Source organism: Oreochromis aureus, linkage group 8 (genome assembly GCF_013358895.1).
Source record: "Oreochromis aureus strain Israel breed Guangdong linkage group 8, ZZ_aureus, whole genome shotgun sequence".
NCBI lineage: Eukaryota > Metazoa > Chordata > Actinopteri > Cichliformes > Cichlidae > Oreochromis > Oreochromis aureus.
The window spans coordinates 20,680,537-20,698,739 of record NC_052949.1 but is presented as its reverse complement, the minus strand read 5'-3'; the positions used below and the strand labels follow the sequence as shown (position 1 = coordinate 20,698,739).

Here is an 18,203-nt window from a genome sequence, read left to right as displayed (position 1 = left end):
GTGTGACAGAGTACATCATCTTCCATAAAAATTGCTGACTGACTGGAATCTAGGCAGGACAGGAAGAGTGTGTAGGTTAAGGAGCTTCTGATAAATGTGGAATTTATTGTTTCCTGTCTGGATAAACTAAATGAAACTTACTCTCATAACTAAAGTGATATTTGGACCGGTTTTCTGTTGTCTACATGGCAAGATTTGGCCTAACCTTTTAAGTTGATGACAGGCTTGGTCACTGGAAAACAGACTTTAAGTCTAAAATCTTGCAGGCAACAGTGGACTGTGTGCCAAGAATGAACTTGAATGCGCTGTTTACCAGGGAATTTACAAGCATTCTGCATAATAACTGGTGTCAGTAAAGCTGAAATCATTTAAGAATTTGGCTCGTGCATCAACCAGCTTGTCTCGCAACTGCTGAAAAATTCATCCCTTCAGCCTCAAGCTGAACAACTGCCATCAACAACCGCCAGCTCACCATTTTGCAGAATGCTTGCTGGCAGTTAAACAGTTTTGTGCTGCATTAAAAAAAAGAAGAAGCTCTTACTCCTCCCGTCCGGTGAAGGTGTAGGAACGCATCCATGGGCTGGGGATGGAGATGCGGGGAGCAATGCTGAGGCCTGGCAGGTAGGCGGACAGGGAGCCCTCCAGCAGGTCGGGGCTCCCGCACGCTGCATATTCTGTCTTGCACACATACAGGCACTTGGCAAAGAAACACGTGTTGTTTGCTGTTTGGGAAGCAGAACAAAAATGGAAGAATGCAAAATGAGTTTTTCTGTTCACTTCCGATTACATGCTTTCTGATCAGCTCTGCTTTTCCCTCTAGCTGGATGCCATATCAACAGCAAGGAAAAAACACAAACATCAAACTGAGTAAAAATAACTCGCGGATCAGCTTAGCTTCACGGAGACATGCTTGTTTGCAAAGATATGCAAAGGGCAGAGATAAACAAGCTGCCGATCAGATGCACAGCTACTGAGAAACACTATTCATGTGTCAATCAAGTATTTGAACTATTGTAAAGGAGTTTATATTTAACATACAGGCGTAAGTGTTGATTCTAATCTAAAGGTATTACTCTGAGGAACTGATGTTTTTTTTTTACCAGGGGAGGTGAAGAACACAGCTCGTAGGTCTTCATTTTGGGTTACTTTGAGGACTTCACTTGTGATGTTCACCAGCCTGCCAACCACTGGAGGAACTCTCCGGAAGTCTAGGATCCTAGAAAATATATTGATGTGATTCAGAGGAAAACCCTTTACTCGTGTAGGGAGACAGCTCGTGCTGGCATAACTATTAATGCAGTTTAAACCTTCCAAAGGTGATGGTAGTCTTATCTGTCTTTAAATGCTCATCTCACAGGAGCCCACGTTCCACTTTCACTGATTTTACTGATTCTTATCAGTGAATGAGTCCGCTTGACAGCCGCCGTGCTGTGTAATCCAGCTGGCTGCGTTCATATAAACTATCGAGAGCTTGTACCTCCCCAGAGGCAGAGTTTTAGTCATGTCTCGCAAACAGTAATCAAACAACAATCAGCGTGTCATGCCGAATTGCTGTTTCTAAAATGGTTGGCATTCCCCAGCCCCTGATTGCGAGTGATAATGATGAGGGCTTCTGGCAAGTGAGACACAACAAAGAGAGAGAGGCAACACACTGCCACAGATTACACACATAGCCAATTAAAATTTAAAAAAAGAAAACAGGAACAGGAATTGTACGACATTCTCACTTTTTAAAGAATAACAGATAAAGTATGAGCAGATAAGGAGAAGAGGCACTGTTTGAGAGTAATTACAGTAATTGTTCGAGCTGTTGACGTGGTGCTGGAGTTGTTTTCTGTCTGTGACTTAACACTGTGTGTGTGTGGGCCTGTTAATGATACCGTCTAGTTCAGATGAGTGAATCACCTCGCCTCAGCTAATGTGTAATTGCATAAAGATAAGTGTGTCCTCATCTGTGTCCAAACACTGTGGTTTGAACTGATCAGCAAGTTGGGAAATCTGAGGGTGTGCCAAAATGTTGCAATCTTTTTCGAGGCTCCATGATACATTCGTTCGCAGAGGGGGACCTGTTTTTTTAGACTTAATTGTTGGAGACGGTTTGGGATTTTAAGGATGTTTTTGAATCTCGCTATTACAAGAATGCTGCCACATCGTCTCTGAGGATTCTTTAATTTCATCACTTCCTCTCTAAGACATAATGGATGGATCCATAAATCTAAAAATGGATTATCATTATAGGGTCTTTACCTTACAAAATCGTAAGTGCCTTTAGATGACCGTTGTAGTGATTTGGCACTATAGGAAAAAATTGAATTAAATTGGATTCATTTTTGGTTAATTTTAGGATTTTTGTTTTATAAATTTTAGAAAGAGTTTCACAATGTTTAGACCCGATCCTAACATCGGGATGTAAAATTCAGCATGGAAACATCTAAAAAAAGAATTTGGTGAAAGGTCACTTGGGGCAAATTCTTATATAACATACCCACAAAAAAAGTTTGCCAAGGCTCAGAGTTGAAGCATTAGGAGGACGGCTCCTTTCCCTCATACTTTGTTTCATGGTTCTGGGTCTTTGATCCAGGTTTATGAGGTTGTTTCGACTTTCTTATTCTCTGGAGTTATGAGATGGTTATGTTTAGTCAGGAGCTTATGCACTTTGGTTATGTTCTAGTTTTGGTTATTGCTTGCTTTTATGTCTGTTCCCCTTTTCATGTCCAGTTTGTGTTTTGTCTCCCCATTCGGTTTAAACCCTGTCCCGGTAAGCTTACATGTCCTTGTCTGAGTCTCAGTTTGCGTGTCACTTCCTGTTTTATTTTGACAGTCTCTCATTCAAGTGAATTATGTTCAGTTATGCTTCCCCTGTTTCGTTAGTCGCATTTGTTCCAGCTGCATGCCACCTGTTGCCCAGCCTCTCGTCATCCTGTGTCTCCCTCTGTTCCTTGTCGTGTGTGTGTGCCTCTGTTTATTCATTTACAGATTCCAGTTTAGTAATAAAGGTGTTTAAATTCAATTTTCATCTGCATGTCTGCAATTTGGGTCCTCAAAACTGCCAGCAACAAATCGATACATGACACTTTGATGTTAACACAGGCAGTTGTAGTTGCTAGACACATCTGCCAAGTGCTTCTTAGTTTATTCAAGTAACTAAAATGTACCTCTTGACCATGTTTGCAATACCTTTTGGAGCATTTTTAATGCAATTATTTATTCATTAGCACTAATTAGCAAACATTTGTGTATGTGGATGCAGCTTGCTAGCCTAGCTACCTAGCATTTGGGATAACTAAGAATTCTGTTGCCTCCCTCAAACATGATTTTTTTCTGGCTTTATAATAACAAAATTGAGACTTTGGAATAGAAGTTAAAAAATGTGATGTCATGCATCCATCTTTTATATACAGTCTATCGTTGAGTGGCCAAATACTGTCATCTAACCATGCGGATTTTAAGCTTGTTTGTTTACTAAATTCACATTCTTAGTGTAACCAATCACAAACCAAGGTGGAGCTTACCCCAGCTGTCTTAAGGCAAGAGGTGTCACAGGGCAAACACAGACACTCACATTTACACCTATGAGCAATTTAGAACCACAAATTAACCTAAACCCACTAACTGCATGTTCTTTGGACTGTGGGAGGAAGCTGAAGTACCCACACAGACATGGTGAGAATGTGGAAAGTCCACACAGAAAAGGCCACGGCCAGATGGTGGATTCAAACCCAGGAACTTCTTGGTGTGAGGCGACAGTGCAAATCATCGCACCACCATGCTGCCTGCTGCGATGACATCAGTCACTGAATTTATTTAGAGGCACAGAGGTGGTGGAGCCTAGCTGGCATACAGCTAGAGCCAGTCTATTGCAGTGCCAATACACTGCAATAGACTGGCTATCTGTCCACAGCTGTCACTCACATTCATACCTTCTGGCTATTTAGACTCACTAATTAACCTAACATGCAAGTCTTCTGACTGTGGGAGGAAGCTGGGGCTGGCTTTTGGTCATTTTTATGGGTTATAATAAATTTGGATCAGATGTTATCGTTCCCCACAAGAAATGAATTGGATAACTGACTAAGAAAAAAAGAAAATGAATCGAAGTGATAAATAAGCTTTTTTCCTCCCATTTGGTCGGATTCGTCCTCCCTCCAAAAACAGTCATAGTACCTTTGTATATACAAGGACATAACTGAGATCAATAAAATAACATGTGTGCAATCAAAACTAAAATTAACCCCAGCAAGCAAAGCAGTCACATAACCACAGTGAGAGGACGCTAAAATTACCCAGTCTAACAGCGATGACTGAGAAGACGTGAAAAGAGTGAGGGATAATGAGGCTGCACCTGTCCAGATGAAAAGCAGCAATCTCTGCATTGTGTCTCTGCAGGTCAACGAAATAGAAGATGTCTTCTGGAGTCTCCTCGTCCCTCTGCTGCCTGACACACACACACAGACACACACACAAAGCGATCAAACTGTCAGTTCCAACACTCTGCAGTATATAATCAAGACATTACAGATGGCCAACTCGAGGCTTTTGACTGACATAAATTCACACAGAACATGACATAGACTGTGCACTGTAATAGCACGTTATGTAACCTAACTTAGCATTTCATGTTTTTGTGTGATTTCACTGATTTCACCAACTGAAAATAACCAACTAGATTTCCTCACCTCATTGGTTTAAACATGGCTTTAGCTAGGTTGCGCATTTTCAGGGCCAGTTTCAGGTGATGTCCGCTGGGCTTCACCACTGCGGGAAGACACACAGAAACATGATGTGTGGTGCGTACGAGCGGAGATCAAGACAGTTTTTTATACCACAACATTTGCCCTACATGACTTCCACTCCACACTTATCTCAATGTTTTTGGCCAGGGAAAAGCAAACAGTGAGCAGCATGCAAACTGACTCATTATTTTAAGATTTTAGATTTGCAAAATGTGAATCATTGTCCAGCCTCGCCCGTGTAATAAGGTAATTGGATGCACCCTGTGCTTTCTCTGACTGGCTCCATACTGTGTCACAGCAGTAGTCCAGATCAGCACATACAAGCACCCCCCTCCCTGCAGTGCTCAGTGAAACTCCAGGTTCTTAATAGTTAACAATCAAGCAAGGTTTACAATTTGAAACCATTTCTGGAAATGACTCAACGCGAATCAAACTGGCACAAACAGCTTCTGTGGCCGATGAATTACGTCGCTCTTTGGTGACTGAAATAATGAGAAGGTTAAATTTAAACTGTGGGGGGGAGCGATTGTTTTGTTGCTTGTTTCTTTTTGGCAGTGAGTGATGTTTGTGTGGTCATGCACTTCACTGCGCAGGGATGCTGACAAAGCACAGACAAGACAGGTCAGACAAGTCAGCGTGGAAGAAGAAGAAACATAGCTGGGAGAAAAATCTAACATATAAAACCAATAATGAGCTATTTGTCCTCCTTAATGTTTGTATTTCTACTTGCGATGCTTTTACAGCACTTACTTGTGTATTCTATCAATTTGTAAGCCTTAATTTTACTTAGTGAACAGCTCAGTAGCATCTATTGTTTGGCATGTCACTAACTTTCAATTATCCATCCGTAGCTTTGGTTTGCGTGCTGCTCAGAAGTAAAGTAGGAGATGGCAGCGTAGGTGGTAAGAAACGTTGGCTTCCCTCGGCGCGTGCAGACATCAAACGCTTAATTAAGAGCTCTGCCTTTGAACGCAGACTAATTCCTGGGTTTTATTTGCCCCCAGAGCAAAGTGTCTTATACAGAAAGACAAATCTGGATTTTGGTGCCAATAGAAAAACCAAAAATCCTCACTATCACAAAGGCAACAGTGTGTTTGTCTCTGATGGTACTGCCAAGCAGAAAAGGCAGAGTGAGAGAGAGGCAGGGAGGAAGGGAAACAAAAAGAGAAACAAAGAGGCTAGTGAGAAATCAGACTCATGCGGTTACTCAAACTGTGCATACAATGCAAGAGTTGCACAACATGAGATATGAGGTAAAGAAAATAAAAGCCCAAAGTCCCCGAATGGATAAAAGGCTCATGAGAGGCGGTGATGACGTGGTCATACCTTGGGTGCAATCACACGCTCCTTTTAGGGCTTTCTCATCTTGAGTGTAATCTGTAAGACAATGAACTTGTTAGGTAATAAATTAGCACACTTAGTGCAGGGAATGTACCTGTCTAATTCCAGAAAAGTAATGGGTGCTAGATTTGCCATCTGCATAAAACACTAGCTGAACAGTCTTTACTGTAAAAAACATTAGAGTCCTGTGGTGTAAAGGAGCTTTACAATACACTACAATCAGCTGTTTGGTTGCTCTTGTACTGATATTATACCTTTCCTACTGTAGACTTCGTAAAATCCATAAAGAAAGGCATATAATTGTACAAAACTCCTTTATCTTAACAGAAGCGTTTTTCATTGCATATTTATTCAATTACACTGCACTACATGTAAAATTTCACCCAGCTCACAAAATTAGACCCCATGAGGGATATGACAGCACAGCAAAAACACAGAAAGGTGATACTCTTTCCCTGACATCATCGAGCTAGACGCTCCAAATCCCATCTGACGTTCACCTGCACTGATAACTGTCATGCTCTGCATGTCCTTGATAAGTTGGAGGACAGTAGGGTCATCATGGGAGTACAGAGCATAGCGGTTTATTCCCAGGTGGAACTTCAGCCAGCTGGCATCAGGGTCGTAGGTCACCTCATGCTTAGTCACGGTGATGTTAGCCAGAGCCGCTGCCTCACTGTAGAGCTTCATGTGTCTGAGGAAGATGAATAACACATAGGACAGATGTTAGCTGTGGGATACAGGATGCTGTCAACTCCCTATTATCAGAGCCCTAAATAAATGGTTAACATATGTAAACACATCAATTTTCTGTAAAGCCGTTGTTAATCCTATGTTATTTAAAACAACAGAGTAGCTGATTTAAAGAGATGCTTACTCTGAACCGAAGATGACAAGCTTAAGAACTGCTGGTAGGGACTGACAGGCAGGCATCTGAGTGTTATTAATATGTATGAACTAGAATTAAATAGAATATTCACCGTATAAAGCATGCTATTTATTTTGCTTTACCCTGCCTGTAGATGCTGCTTCCTCTGCATGCCACTTTGCAACCCAATCTTCTTTTGAAAAGAGTTGTCCTGACTGCATTAAATAATTATGGTTAGTATTTTATTTTGCAAGGGCCACAGATTTGGAGCTGCATGCTTTGGTGCCAGACTTTCCTGGCATAAAGTCACATTCAACAGGTTTTTTGGAGCTTGTCATACATTAAAGCAAAGGAAAGAAAAACATGTTGTTTAGGGATCTTCACTAAGCGTGTTATACAGTACTTGTTCTATTTACCACTTTACTCTTGCCTCCATTAGTCATTTATAGTCAGCCAAGTTTTATTAGTCTTTTACATATAGGCTTTTTACTGTTTCTAAATTGAGTTTTAACAAATCTAAACTGCCCAGCCTCCTTTCCCCTCCAAGTGGGAATAAGAATAAACTGATACCAAAAGAAATACTGTCTGTGGTAAGAGGGGCACCACATGGCAAGGGCTGACCACAGTGAGTGGGACTGCCATTTCTCCACCCAAACAAACTCCATCACAGACCGGATAACAAAATGAGATAATGGAGCAAAGCGCTAAAAATACAAGTCTGTTTTTCTGTCATTCCTACCACCTCATTCATTTAATCTGAAGTGACACATCAGAGTAATCAGGACGCTGGACAAGTGCAGACCGCAGAGTGTGTATCCAAACACACACTGTGGGAAACCGATAAGTCACAAATGCACGCAACGAATGCACTCTCTGTCAAAAAGTGCAGTAGATGCGATGTTGAGATGCTGTTGCAATATTTTGCAATAACAAGCCTCTGAGCTGCCTTTTTTTTAGTGCACATTTGTAAGGCAGCGCAGTGGGGAGATCCATTGCTCATAATTCTTCTTATTTTCCACTGTGAGAGCCCAATATCTATATCTCTCTGAGGGAGACAGACAGACAGCCTCACAAGCCAAGAAAGCTACAACTCCCAAAGATTGAGATGGGCTCCAGCAGTTTTACAAATCCTTGTTTACCTTAAAGAAACCGTTCCAGATGCTGGCTCTCAGAAGTGACGTGTTTGTCAGGGTTTTCTGCCCCAGCCCACATGACACTGGAGTTTTTATGACGCACAGAATTGTCTACAGATCCGGATGTCTGTCTGTGGGTGTATGCCTGTCACCACGAACAAAGTGCATCCAAGTTCATGGACATGTGTTTGTGTGTGTGCCTCGGGTGGGTTTGGCCCCAGTGTCACTGACCCTGCCTCCTGACCACAGTCAAGCCTCAACACGTGCTACCACAGTGGGAACTCTGAGCCAAAACGAACACGCTATTTAACAATAAAGTGAAGTAACTCCGTCATGTCACGCATTGCAAAATCAGTGGCATTGTTGTCACAACAAACAATATCTTAATTTTAGAATGATGAAACACGACACCAGAAACTGACCTTTCCCAGTGCGACACCTTCCTCCTGTAGTAGTCAATCAGCTGTTCCACCTGCAGCAGTCTCTCTTCTGGCCCCAGCGCCGGAGTCTGGATGTTGTATAGAGGGTGAGAGAAAAGCCTCACCAGCTTTGAGCCTCCGTACGCAGGCTCAGACGTGGTGCCGTCCAGGAGTGGTGCAGAAGTCCAGTTGGAGAGCTGCGGCGTGGCCAGACCCCCCTGGCTTGGGGGGAGGGTGAGTTTGTTGGCACCACATGAGCAGGAGTGTCCCGATGTCAGGCCCTTGCTCCGCAGCTTCGGCAAGAGGATGAAATAGAGGTCGGCGGAGAAGACGGCCGTGAGGGTCACAGCTAGTAAGATGCGATCTCTTCTCATCATTGAAACAGAAAGAGGGGGTGTATAGGGGGGACAAAGAAAGCTGAGCAAAGTCCTGGCTATGTGCTGCTCGGGACTGTGTGAGGCATCACTTGTAGTCTCCCTCCAGTCTCACACACACACACACAGTCAGCCAGGCAGAGGCAAGCAGTCACAGGTTGGTCCAAGTCTCTCTCTCTCTCTCTCTCTTTCTGTTCTCTATCTGTGTTTCAGTCTGTTTCTTCCAGCCTCACTTTTCCTCCTCCTCCTCCTCTCTTGGCAGCTACTGAAGAAAGTGCCGAGCTGAGAGCGAACATGTGCTAGCGGCAGTCAGTGACAGTCTGGCTGCTTCCAGGGACCTGCTGCTCAGAGGAAGAGCGAGAGAGAGCGTGTGCAAGTGCACATATAAAAGAGAGAGAGAGAGAGAGTAGAGCGTGTGGGTGTGCATGTGCAGGTATGTACACAAACATCAAATTACAGGTTAGCAGAGGGAGAGAGCGGCGAGTGCAGTGGGGGGTGCAGAAAACACAACTCTCACACAGTCCTGGAGAGCAAAGTCCTCGGAAACAACACAACGCACTTCTGCTTATCACAACAGATTTGAATAAAACCCCGTCCAGCTGGCGTGGCGGGTCTAATGCAGTGCCAGCGCTTGTGTGCAGGTCCAGGTCCGGTTTTCATTATCGTGTGTTTAAGCTGGCCGCCTTCCTGGGTGATTTCTGACAGGAAGATTTAAATCTGCATGTTTAAAGTGCACAGGTGTAGAAATGAGTTAAGGTGGCGTGACTGTGTTATTTGCCTTGCCATCCTTTCTTTTTCTTTTTTTTCCCCAAGAGGGGCGTGGAGAAAAGTTTCCCTTCCTTGTGTTATCTTCTTGTCTCCACCCTGCTCCTCCTCATGAAGTCCACTTTCACTTCTTGTCCAACTCATTAAATCCTCTCATCCCTCTTCATCCTCTGCGCTCCTTGCTCATTTCTCTCCCCTTTTCTTCTTTTTTTTGTCTTTATTTTTGCCTCCTTTTATGCTACAGACCTCCAGTCTGTCTCGCTCCAGGCAAAAATTCCCAGCTGCGCTTTCCTTCCTGCTGTAGTTCCCACACACGACTCCTTCACCTCTCTTGCCCCGATCCACACTGATACAAACGTTCATAAAAGGCAGCGCAGGAGGGGAAAAAAGAAGTTGTTGCACAACTTCAAATGAGAAAATAAAGAGAAATCCAATACCTCACCGTGTTAGGACACTTTTCCTTTATTCTTTGCCTTCCTGATTCCTGAGTCACAAAGACTGCTTGTCGCTCACGTCAACCCTAAAAGCCCTAGGCAGCTTTATAGTGAAGCAATGTAAACCTCACAGGGCTTTTCCCAGCCTGCATCTGCACTGTTGTGGTATTTTGGAACATCTGTCGTCTGCTTGGCTGTATGTGTTTGTGTGTGTGTGGAATTCTGGCAAAGTGATGCGTTGATGTCTGGGAGCAGCTCTCCGGGGTGTTTTACCCTCTCAGAAGAGAAAGCAGGGCGAGAGAAGCTGTTGCTGATGTTGGAAATCAGTGACAGGAAGCTTTAACCTGCCAATTAGCCAGACTGTAGAGGAGATTTTGCTTTGCCTCTATGACCACAGTTTCCCTTTTTTTTGTTCTTTTTTACGAGTCAAAAAAAGGGGATGCTCTTGTCTAAAAGCAGACACAATACTATGCAAAAGTCTTGTGCCACCATTTCTGAAACCACTCATTCCTTTATGTTTTGCAAAGAAAAGGAGAAATAGGTGCAACACAAACTTGCATAGAAATACAATATATAAGGGAAAAATGTAGTTTGTACAAGATCTGGTGTGACTACCTTTATCCTTCAACACAGCTTGAAGTCTCTCAGGCAAGCGTTCGTGTATTTTAAGTCATCGTTTCTTTTCTTTACTTCACTGGCAATGCGCTTGGCATCATTGTCACTCTGAAAAACGAAGCCATTGCCAGTCAAATGGTAGTTCAAAATGTGATGGTACTTTTCCGATTCTATAATTCCATCAATTTTAACATCTCCACCACTGGCTGAGATAGAGCCCCAAACCACAATGGAGCCTCTGTCTTGTCTTACAGATGGCTGCAGACACTCTGTTCTTGTGTAATTTGGCATCCATCAGCCTTTTCTCCCTGTTTTCCTTCCTTAAAAATGGCTTCTTGACAGCCACCCTTCCACTGAGACCATTTCTGGTGAGTCTTCAATGAACAGTAGATGGATCAACTGAAGGACCAGATGCATCTCTCAGGGCCTGTGTCAGGCCTTTGCTGGATTTTTTCCCTATTTTTTAAGAACATGACTTTCAGATACTGTTAATCTGTAGTAGATAGTGTATTATAGGCCAAAAGTATGCAGAATTACAAGAAACATGAACTTGCGCTGCCAGAACAGCCCTGACCCAGGAAAGCATGGACTCCATAAAACAAATATGTGTCTAGGTTTTTTTGCATTCATACCACAGAAACTGCCCTGAAAACTCAATATTTGTGTTTTCTGCCACTACTTATTTTGCCCTCCATTTCTCCAGTCTCCTCAAACTTTTTAAGAATACACTACACACCATGCTTTGAATCATCTTGTTGGTGTAATAATATTATTTTATGCTGATCAAACTCTTTTATCTTTGACAAATTTTACAGAGTCAGGAAAAAACGTTTTTTATGCTTGGAACAAAAAAATAAAAGTTACTCTGAAGATGGTCAGGTACTAGGACTCAACTGAAAATGAGTGAAAAAGCAGTCAATGTCCAAATAAAAACTTCGAAAGACTTTCAGAAGATTTGGAGACCTATTGCTCAAAGCAACACCTCCTTGGAAACAAAATATAAAGAAATGAGAGTGGCTCAAGACTTTTGCACAGTATTGAATTTTTACATTATGTATTTGCGTAAAGAGTACAAGGAGAGGTCACATTTTTCACAACTGAATAAACCATCTATTTAAGTGTCTTTTGGTTGTACTTAACAGTCTTATGGGAAGCTTTCAAGGCAACAAAATGAAATTCAAGCCATTTTTTGCTTTTATGCCAACGCATAAAAAAGACAGGAACGTTCATGAGCAGGCTGGGGATATTTCTGAAAACACATTTGGTGGAGTTCACTCATGCACTGTTGACTTGAAGATGCTGGAGGGGGCAAAATGCTCTGCGGATGACTTGCCCTGTTTGTCCCATCTGTGTCTGTTCGCATTTATCCCCGGGTAACACACTAGGGAAGAAGCTGTGAGCATGCCTCCACCCCCGCTTGAACATCCATACCGGTACTTAAACTAACCCAGTTCTTCAATAACAGGAAAAGTGCGTGCAAAGATGTTTCAAAATCAAATGTGTGAAGAAAACACATGAAAATAGGACATTGAGTCTTGTGTCACCAATTTCTGCAATTTAGCCAAACTGTGATGATAAGTACAGGGTGGCTTTTGTTGAGATAAAGCGATGCGATGGCTCTGATGTTTTCCTGTCTAGATGACTGTTTGGATGACCTAGAAGTATCATATCAGGAAGCTTCAAATTATCTGCAAAGACCTGCAACAAGTCAGAGAGCTAACTTCATTTAAAACTACTTCAGCTCTCTGTCCTTTCATAGTTATATATCATTCTCTTTGCTATAGCTTAGCATAAAGAAGGGAATTACAGCGAAACAGTTTGCTCAGCTTTTTCCAAAGGTAACAAAATGCTAAGCACCCCACTATATTGTACAAAAGCACATCATTTCTTCATATTTTGCTAGGAAAATGGGAAATAGATACAAACACAAATGGAAATACAGTATAGTCATTTCCTGGGAGGACAGCTCTAAGTTGCACCCACTCAAAAAACAAAAACAAGAATAGCACAGAGTACAATCCCACCCCTACCCCCATAAAGTTATTTCTCATTTTTACACATTGTGAGCTTTTAGAGGTCCTGATTAGGCAAATTTCAATACTGTTGCACAGAGCCAGGCAAGCCATTTACATAATTTACACTCCACTATGCTTGGCTAGCACACCACCATCACAGTGTTGATATTTCCCAAAGTGTCAAATTTTTTTCTTTATGCATATAAAAGAAGTATATTATGAATAAATGGGCCAAACATCATACATTAGTTTGCAAACATTACAGCGGAATAAGATGAAAGCTGAAAGCGAGGGACAAAGGGCAAAAAATAATACAGCATATGAAATGCAGAAGAGACAGTGCAGTGACACTGAAAATCCTTCCAGCACAGTGAGTTCATCGCATATTCAAAAGGACATATTCAATTTGCTGTTTCAAAACAACTTCATAAAAGGAACACAAAGGAACAATGTTCACGTTTGAATCTCTTTCTACATCTGACTCACTTTTTTCTTTCAGATGCTGCACGCTGAGCTTTGAGCTGCCAGTCAAATTTTGATAAAACACACAGCCGATTGTGGGCAAATCTTCAATAAAGCCGTCTCCTGGAGTGAAAGAAAAAAAGAAAAATCAAAACCAGACTTTTCAATATCAGAAAACACAAATATAAGACTTCACAGATCGATATCGTGAAGACATTTTTCAACATTCTTAATTCCGATTACAAACAAAGACGTTAGATTAATCAGTGCAGGGCTCCTTCTTGACCTCTCAACGGTCAGTCCACATGAACTGAACTGGCAGCTACAGGAAAAAACATCCTCCATGTCTAGGCCACAAATGCACAATGTGGTAGTTTTATGAAAGGGACAGGGCTGGCAGAAGAAGAAGAGAGCGAGAGAGGATGAAGAAGATCAACTGAGGGAGACATCAAGAGAATCAGAAAAGACAAATTTCTCACCAGATGCATCCTAAATAGAGTAGCAGAATTCATTTCTTGCTTCTGTTTCCGTCCCATTTTCCCTTCCCATCAATCAAGCTCTTTTGGAAAACTTTAGACCGACCGAGGTTACAAAGGAGGTGAAACTGAGCTGTCACATTCCTGCAAAATTGATCGAGTCCTTTATAGCTGCATGTGCTGACCAGTGCTGACCAGTATAGCTGTGTTGTCCAGAAACCTAGACTACAAAGCTAGTACTACACAGTAGCCGTGATATATAATATACGGGATTTTATTGTCTTTTTTGCTCTACATGAAACCATAATTTACACATCGTATTCAATGCGACTTGAAACTAGCAAATGAAAGCATAACATAATTAGAGAAACAGGAGCAGTGATTGCATTTTTTATAAACTCCAAGACAATTAGCAAGAAGAGGAGTCGCCCCCTGCTGGAGAATGAATGCATGTTTATGCCACTTCCGCTTACACCTTACTTTTCAGATCCGGAAGCCTTGTCTGTTCACCTGCTGTAATTACAAATATCTAGTCATCACATGGCAGCAACTTATTGCATTTAAGCATGTAGACAACAGTAGTGGTCAAGACAACATATTGAAATTCAAACTGAGCATCAGACTAGAGAGGAAAGGTGATTTAAGTGAATATAAAAGTGGCATGATTGTTTGTGCCAGACAGGCTGCTCTGAGTGTCTCAGAAACTACTGATCTACTGGGAGTTTCCAACACAACCATCTCTCAGGTTTACAGAGGATGCTTCAAGAAAGATAAAATATCCAGTGAGCGACACTTGATGTCCTGTAGATGCAGGATCAGAGGACAATAGCAAGACTTCTTCAAGCTGATAGGACGGCAACAGTAACTCAAAAAAACACTTGTTACAACCAAGGTAAGAAGAGCATCCCTGAATACACAACATAATGAGCTACAGCAGCAGAAGACCACACCGAATATCACTGATGTTACCACAGAAGAGGAAGCTGTGACTCTGATGAGTCTTGATTTCTGCTGTGACATTCAGATGGTGGGGTCAGAATTTGTCATAAACAACATGCAAGCATAAGCATTTCATCCTGCCTCGCATCAATATTTTCTTGGCAAATTTTTGGTCCCTTTGGTTATCCTCCATATTGTTGCTGAACACGGTCATCTCTTTATGATCACAGAGTAGCCATCTTCTCCAGGCTATTTCCAGCAGGATAACATGTCATGTCAGTTCACATCATCTCAAACTGGTTTCTTGAACCTGACAGTGAGTTCACTGTACTCAAATGGCTTCCACTGCTGTGAAGAACTACAGACTTTGACATGGTTGGACAGGACATCATTTGTCCTCATTCTAGTCTAGTATACCAAACTATTTTTACCATAGAGACTGGAACAAAACAAACGAACCCTCAAACAAAACACCAGCAGTTTTCTAGTAATTCTCTAACCAAGGTAAAGATCACCAAGGTGATGTGTTAACTAGTGAGCATTATTGGTTCATTGGGCACATTTTGTTACCTTTGGAGAAAGCTTCCAGATTCACACAGCCTTTATGAAAAGCTCAGCTATTTTGTTGCTGTAGCTTGATATTTTTAGAATAGCAACGGACGACATTAATCTTCTCATGGAACATTTGGCAACAATGAATTTCCAAAAATGTGGAACTATTCTTGTAAGTTCAATTTGCAGAATTTTTGGCATTCTTCTGGGACAGAGTGGATAGAAAAAGGATGAAAAAGATGAGTTATTTCTTACTGCAGACACAAGACACCAACAGAACATAAAAGAAGGTATTCATGAAGCCAGCAGGAGCAGAAGAGAGGGGATAAGATCAAGTAATCAGCACAAATCTCACCAGCAGGACCACCTGAGTCTGAAGAGACAAGAAAGAGCCAATCAGCAGCGATTGCTGTGGTCGATGTCCTCAAAGACTCCTCTCCTCTCGTAACACAAAGCTACTGTCTGGCAGAGGTCCTCACATGGATACTGAGACACGCATAGACAGGTACAGATGGAGGATGAAAAACTGTGTTTGCATGAGGGAGGAGTAGCTAAACAATAGAGCTAAATATGACAAATGCACTCAGCAGCTGCTGATGTTGTGCTACCAGGTTACCATAGGTTGCTGAGGTTGCTCGTGGTCATTCACTCCTGCTCGGGTGGATGAAGCTGAAAGAGGATGGATGACAAAAGACAAAGAAAAGTGGGTAAAAGCATACATGTGTATGTCTGCCTGGGTGTGGGTGCAGAAAAAGCACAGCTAATCGCTTATTTTGGCAAGTTGTGAGCAATGGCAGACTGTGAGAGGAAAGTGTAGGAAACGTCTTGCAGATACACACCCTCACACACCAACCTTGAGTATTTGTGGTTTTTTAAAGAAAAAACATTCTGGCCTGCATGTCTAAAGGAGAACATTGCCCAAATGTTCCAGAGCAGAGCTCCAAACTTTGCAGGAGGAGAATGTGAAGAATGCTCTGACTCTTCTCTTCATAATGTGGAGAAATTGGACATGATAGAATCTGAGTATCAGGTTAGATTAGCTTAGAAGGCCATCCTGACCTGCACTGTTTAACCCCTTTTTATGAATATTGTCAGCAGCAGCTGTGCAAACCCACATATGTGTGCAGAAGGTTATCTGATGAAACGGCTAATTACTGGAAGGGGTAGCCAAATGTTACTGGAAACGGCCTTGATTGTGTGTGTGTGTGTTTACCTTCAGAACACCATTCTTCCTGTGAAGTCTGATCACGGCTAGTAGGGTCAGGTACTTGACTTTGGATGTCACTGGCTTCCCTATTTTCACCTTCAGTCCTCCTCTCTTCTCTCAGATTGTTCCGTGTATTCCTGAGAGTGTCAGAGCAAAGCAATATCAGTGTTTACTTGAGATATGGGTTTGCCAATTTCATGCACGTCAAGCTCCTGATAGACAAGACATGGGTCAGTGATCCTTTTGGATGAAGATTTGTCATAGAGGCCGATATCTGTGAGGATGTTTGTTGTTAGATTTGATTCAAACCAGAGCTGTTAATGCTCTCGATCTCTGTGGTGAAGCTGGCCTCCATTTGAGTACTCTGTGTGCTCCTTCTGTGTGTGCGTGTGTCTGTGTGTGTGTTTGCGCGTGTGCTGCTTTAGTGGATGAGTTAAAACTGACATAATGACTTCAACATATGCAAGATTTCAACTTCACAACTTTACAAGCTAATAAGTGCCCACAAAGCATTTTTACTGTGATAAGCTGTTGACATTTGTGGTAAAATGAGGCTAAAGATACTTTAAAAGTTAATTGGCATCATCTGTGATGCCATGCTATAATGTGAAGTTACGATGTTTACACTTGCTGTGTCAGATATTAAAGAGAAATTCTCAAAGTTACAATAACTGAGTGACAATTTAGGAAGCCAGCATTTGATTTATGGCCGCACAGTAAAAATGCCCTGAACAGTTGGATGGTGGCTTATGTCAGTAGTTGTCACTTTTGTACATTTTTATAATCATTGCTGAGGTGGGTACTACATTTTAAAAATCCAACTCTATTAATTAGTGCTATAAAGGTTTAGTCAGCTAGGATGACTCGAATGGAAGAAAACAGTTTCCTAGGTCTCAGTCTGTGCTGCTATATGCATAGTATGACCTACACTGTGGTTGAATGAGGTATGGTGTGTTGCATTACTTCTCGTTGAGCTTGCTGGGCTGGAATGATGGAAAAATCCTGGTCATACTGCTGGGTTAAAAACTGGTAAGCAAACATGTAAGCTGCTTTGTGAAGCTGCCCTTACAACCAGAGTATGTTAAAGGACACTTGCGTGTTGTCTAGTGCTCTGTGGGTTGCTGATTAAACCACCCACAGAATTTGAAGCTAAAGTGGCAGCAGCAGAGAGTGGTGAAGTGCCATCCATAGAAAGAGTATAACTGACAACAAGCTGCTTGAATGAGTGCTAAAACTCAGAACTGAGTTATTATTTTCCACTTCAAGTTCTGTTGTATCAAAGTTAATGGGCTTTTATTATTATTATTATTAATTTCTCTGTCTGAAATAAGGTCTGTCTTTAATAAAAATTTAGGAGATTTTCCAATTTTGTTCTATAATATAAAATCAATAAAAATAAAACAAACACAATTTTAAATCTTTTACACTTCCCAAACCTGTAGTTTGCTTTAAAAAAGTGGCTAAATGAGGCTATGGCTATGTTATTAGGCCTATTAAACATCATCACAGTCATTGAATATATATAAAAGATGGCCACACTGAGACCTTTGTCTTTCTGAAATCTGGGTTAGAATGACAATTAGGTTGTTTTTTTTTTTTTGAGGGGGGGGGTGTTATTAATTAATGTTATAGTAGCAAGCTGCACAATGCACATACACAAATAATTATTAGTAATTACTGCTATGATGAGCATTTCCTCTGTCACCATATTGGTTTTCTGGATGTGATTAGAAAGGGCGGGTGTAACTGTGGAACTCCACACTCATTGGCCCTGGTATATGTGTCTGTGCATGCTTTGTAAACAGTACTATTTTCTTGCTTGTCAATCACAGCGATTGACAAGCCAGAAACTAGTACTGTGTTTACAAAG

General features: G+C 41.8%; 2 protein-coding genes across 6 annotated transcripts in view; both read right to left on the bottom strand.

The window, feature by feature from the left end:
• The window catches only part of fam20a (FAM20A golgi associated secretory pathway pseudokinase), an 18,249-nt gene extending 7,219 nt beyond the window's left edge, over positions 1–11,030 (bottom strand). The window contains exons 1-7 of the mRNA XM_031739679.2: positions 8,498–11,030; positions 6,575–6,768; positions 6,060–6,110; positions 4,677–4,755; positions 4,343–4,435; positions 1,101–1,216; positions 542–722 (exon numbers count right to left, since the gene is read on the bottom strand). Of these exons, the coding sequence (XP_031595539.2) occupies positions 542–722; positions 1,101–1,216; positions 4,343–4,435; positions 4,677–4,755; positions 6,060–6,110; positions 6,575–6,768; positions 8,498–8,871 (1,088 nt within the window). The 5' untranslated portion in view covers positions 8,872–11,030. The remainder of the gene's footprint in view (positions 1–541; positions 723–1,100; positions 1,217–4,342; positions 4,436–4,676; positions 4,756–6,059; positions 6,111–6,574; positions 6,769–8,497) is intronic.
• LOC116320124 (WD repeat-containing protein 49) overlaps positions 9,085–18,203 on the bottom strand; it is a 23,006-nt gene continuing 13,887 nt past the window's right edge. For 3 of the 5 annotated variants that reach the window (XM_039616126.1, XM_039616128.1, XM_039616129.1), the window contains 4 exons: positions 16,340–16,470; positions 15,743–15,795; positions 15,482–15,612; positions 12,216–13,282 (listed from right to left, as the gene is read on the bottom strand). In XM_039616126.1, the coding sequence (XP_039472060.1) occupies positions 15,523–15,612; positions 15,743–15,795; positions 16,340–16,470 (274 nt within the window). In that variant the 3' untranslated portion in view covers positions 12,216–13,282; positions 15,482–15,522. Of the gene's footprint in view, positions 9,210–12,215; positions 13,283–15,481; positions 15,613–15,742; positions 15,796–16,339; positions 16,471–18,203 lie in introns of those variants that run through there. The other 2 variants (XR_005614041.1, XM_039616127.1) reach the window with 2 other exon arrangements.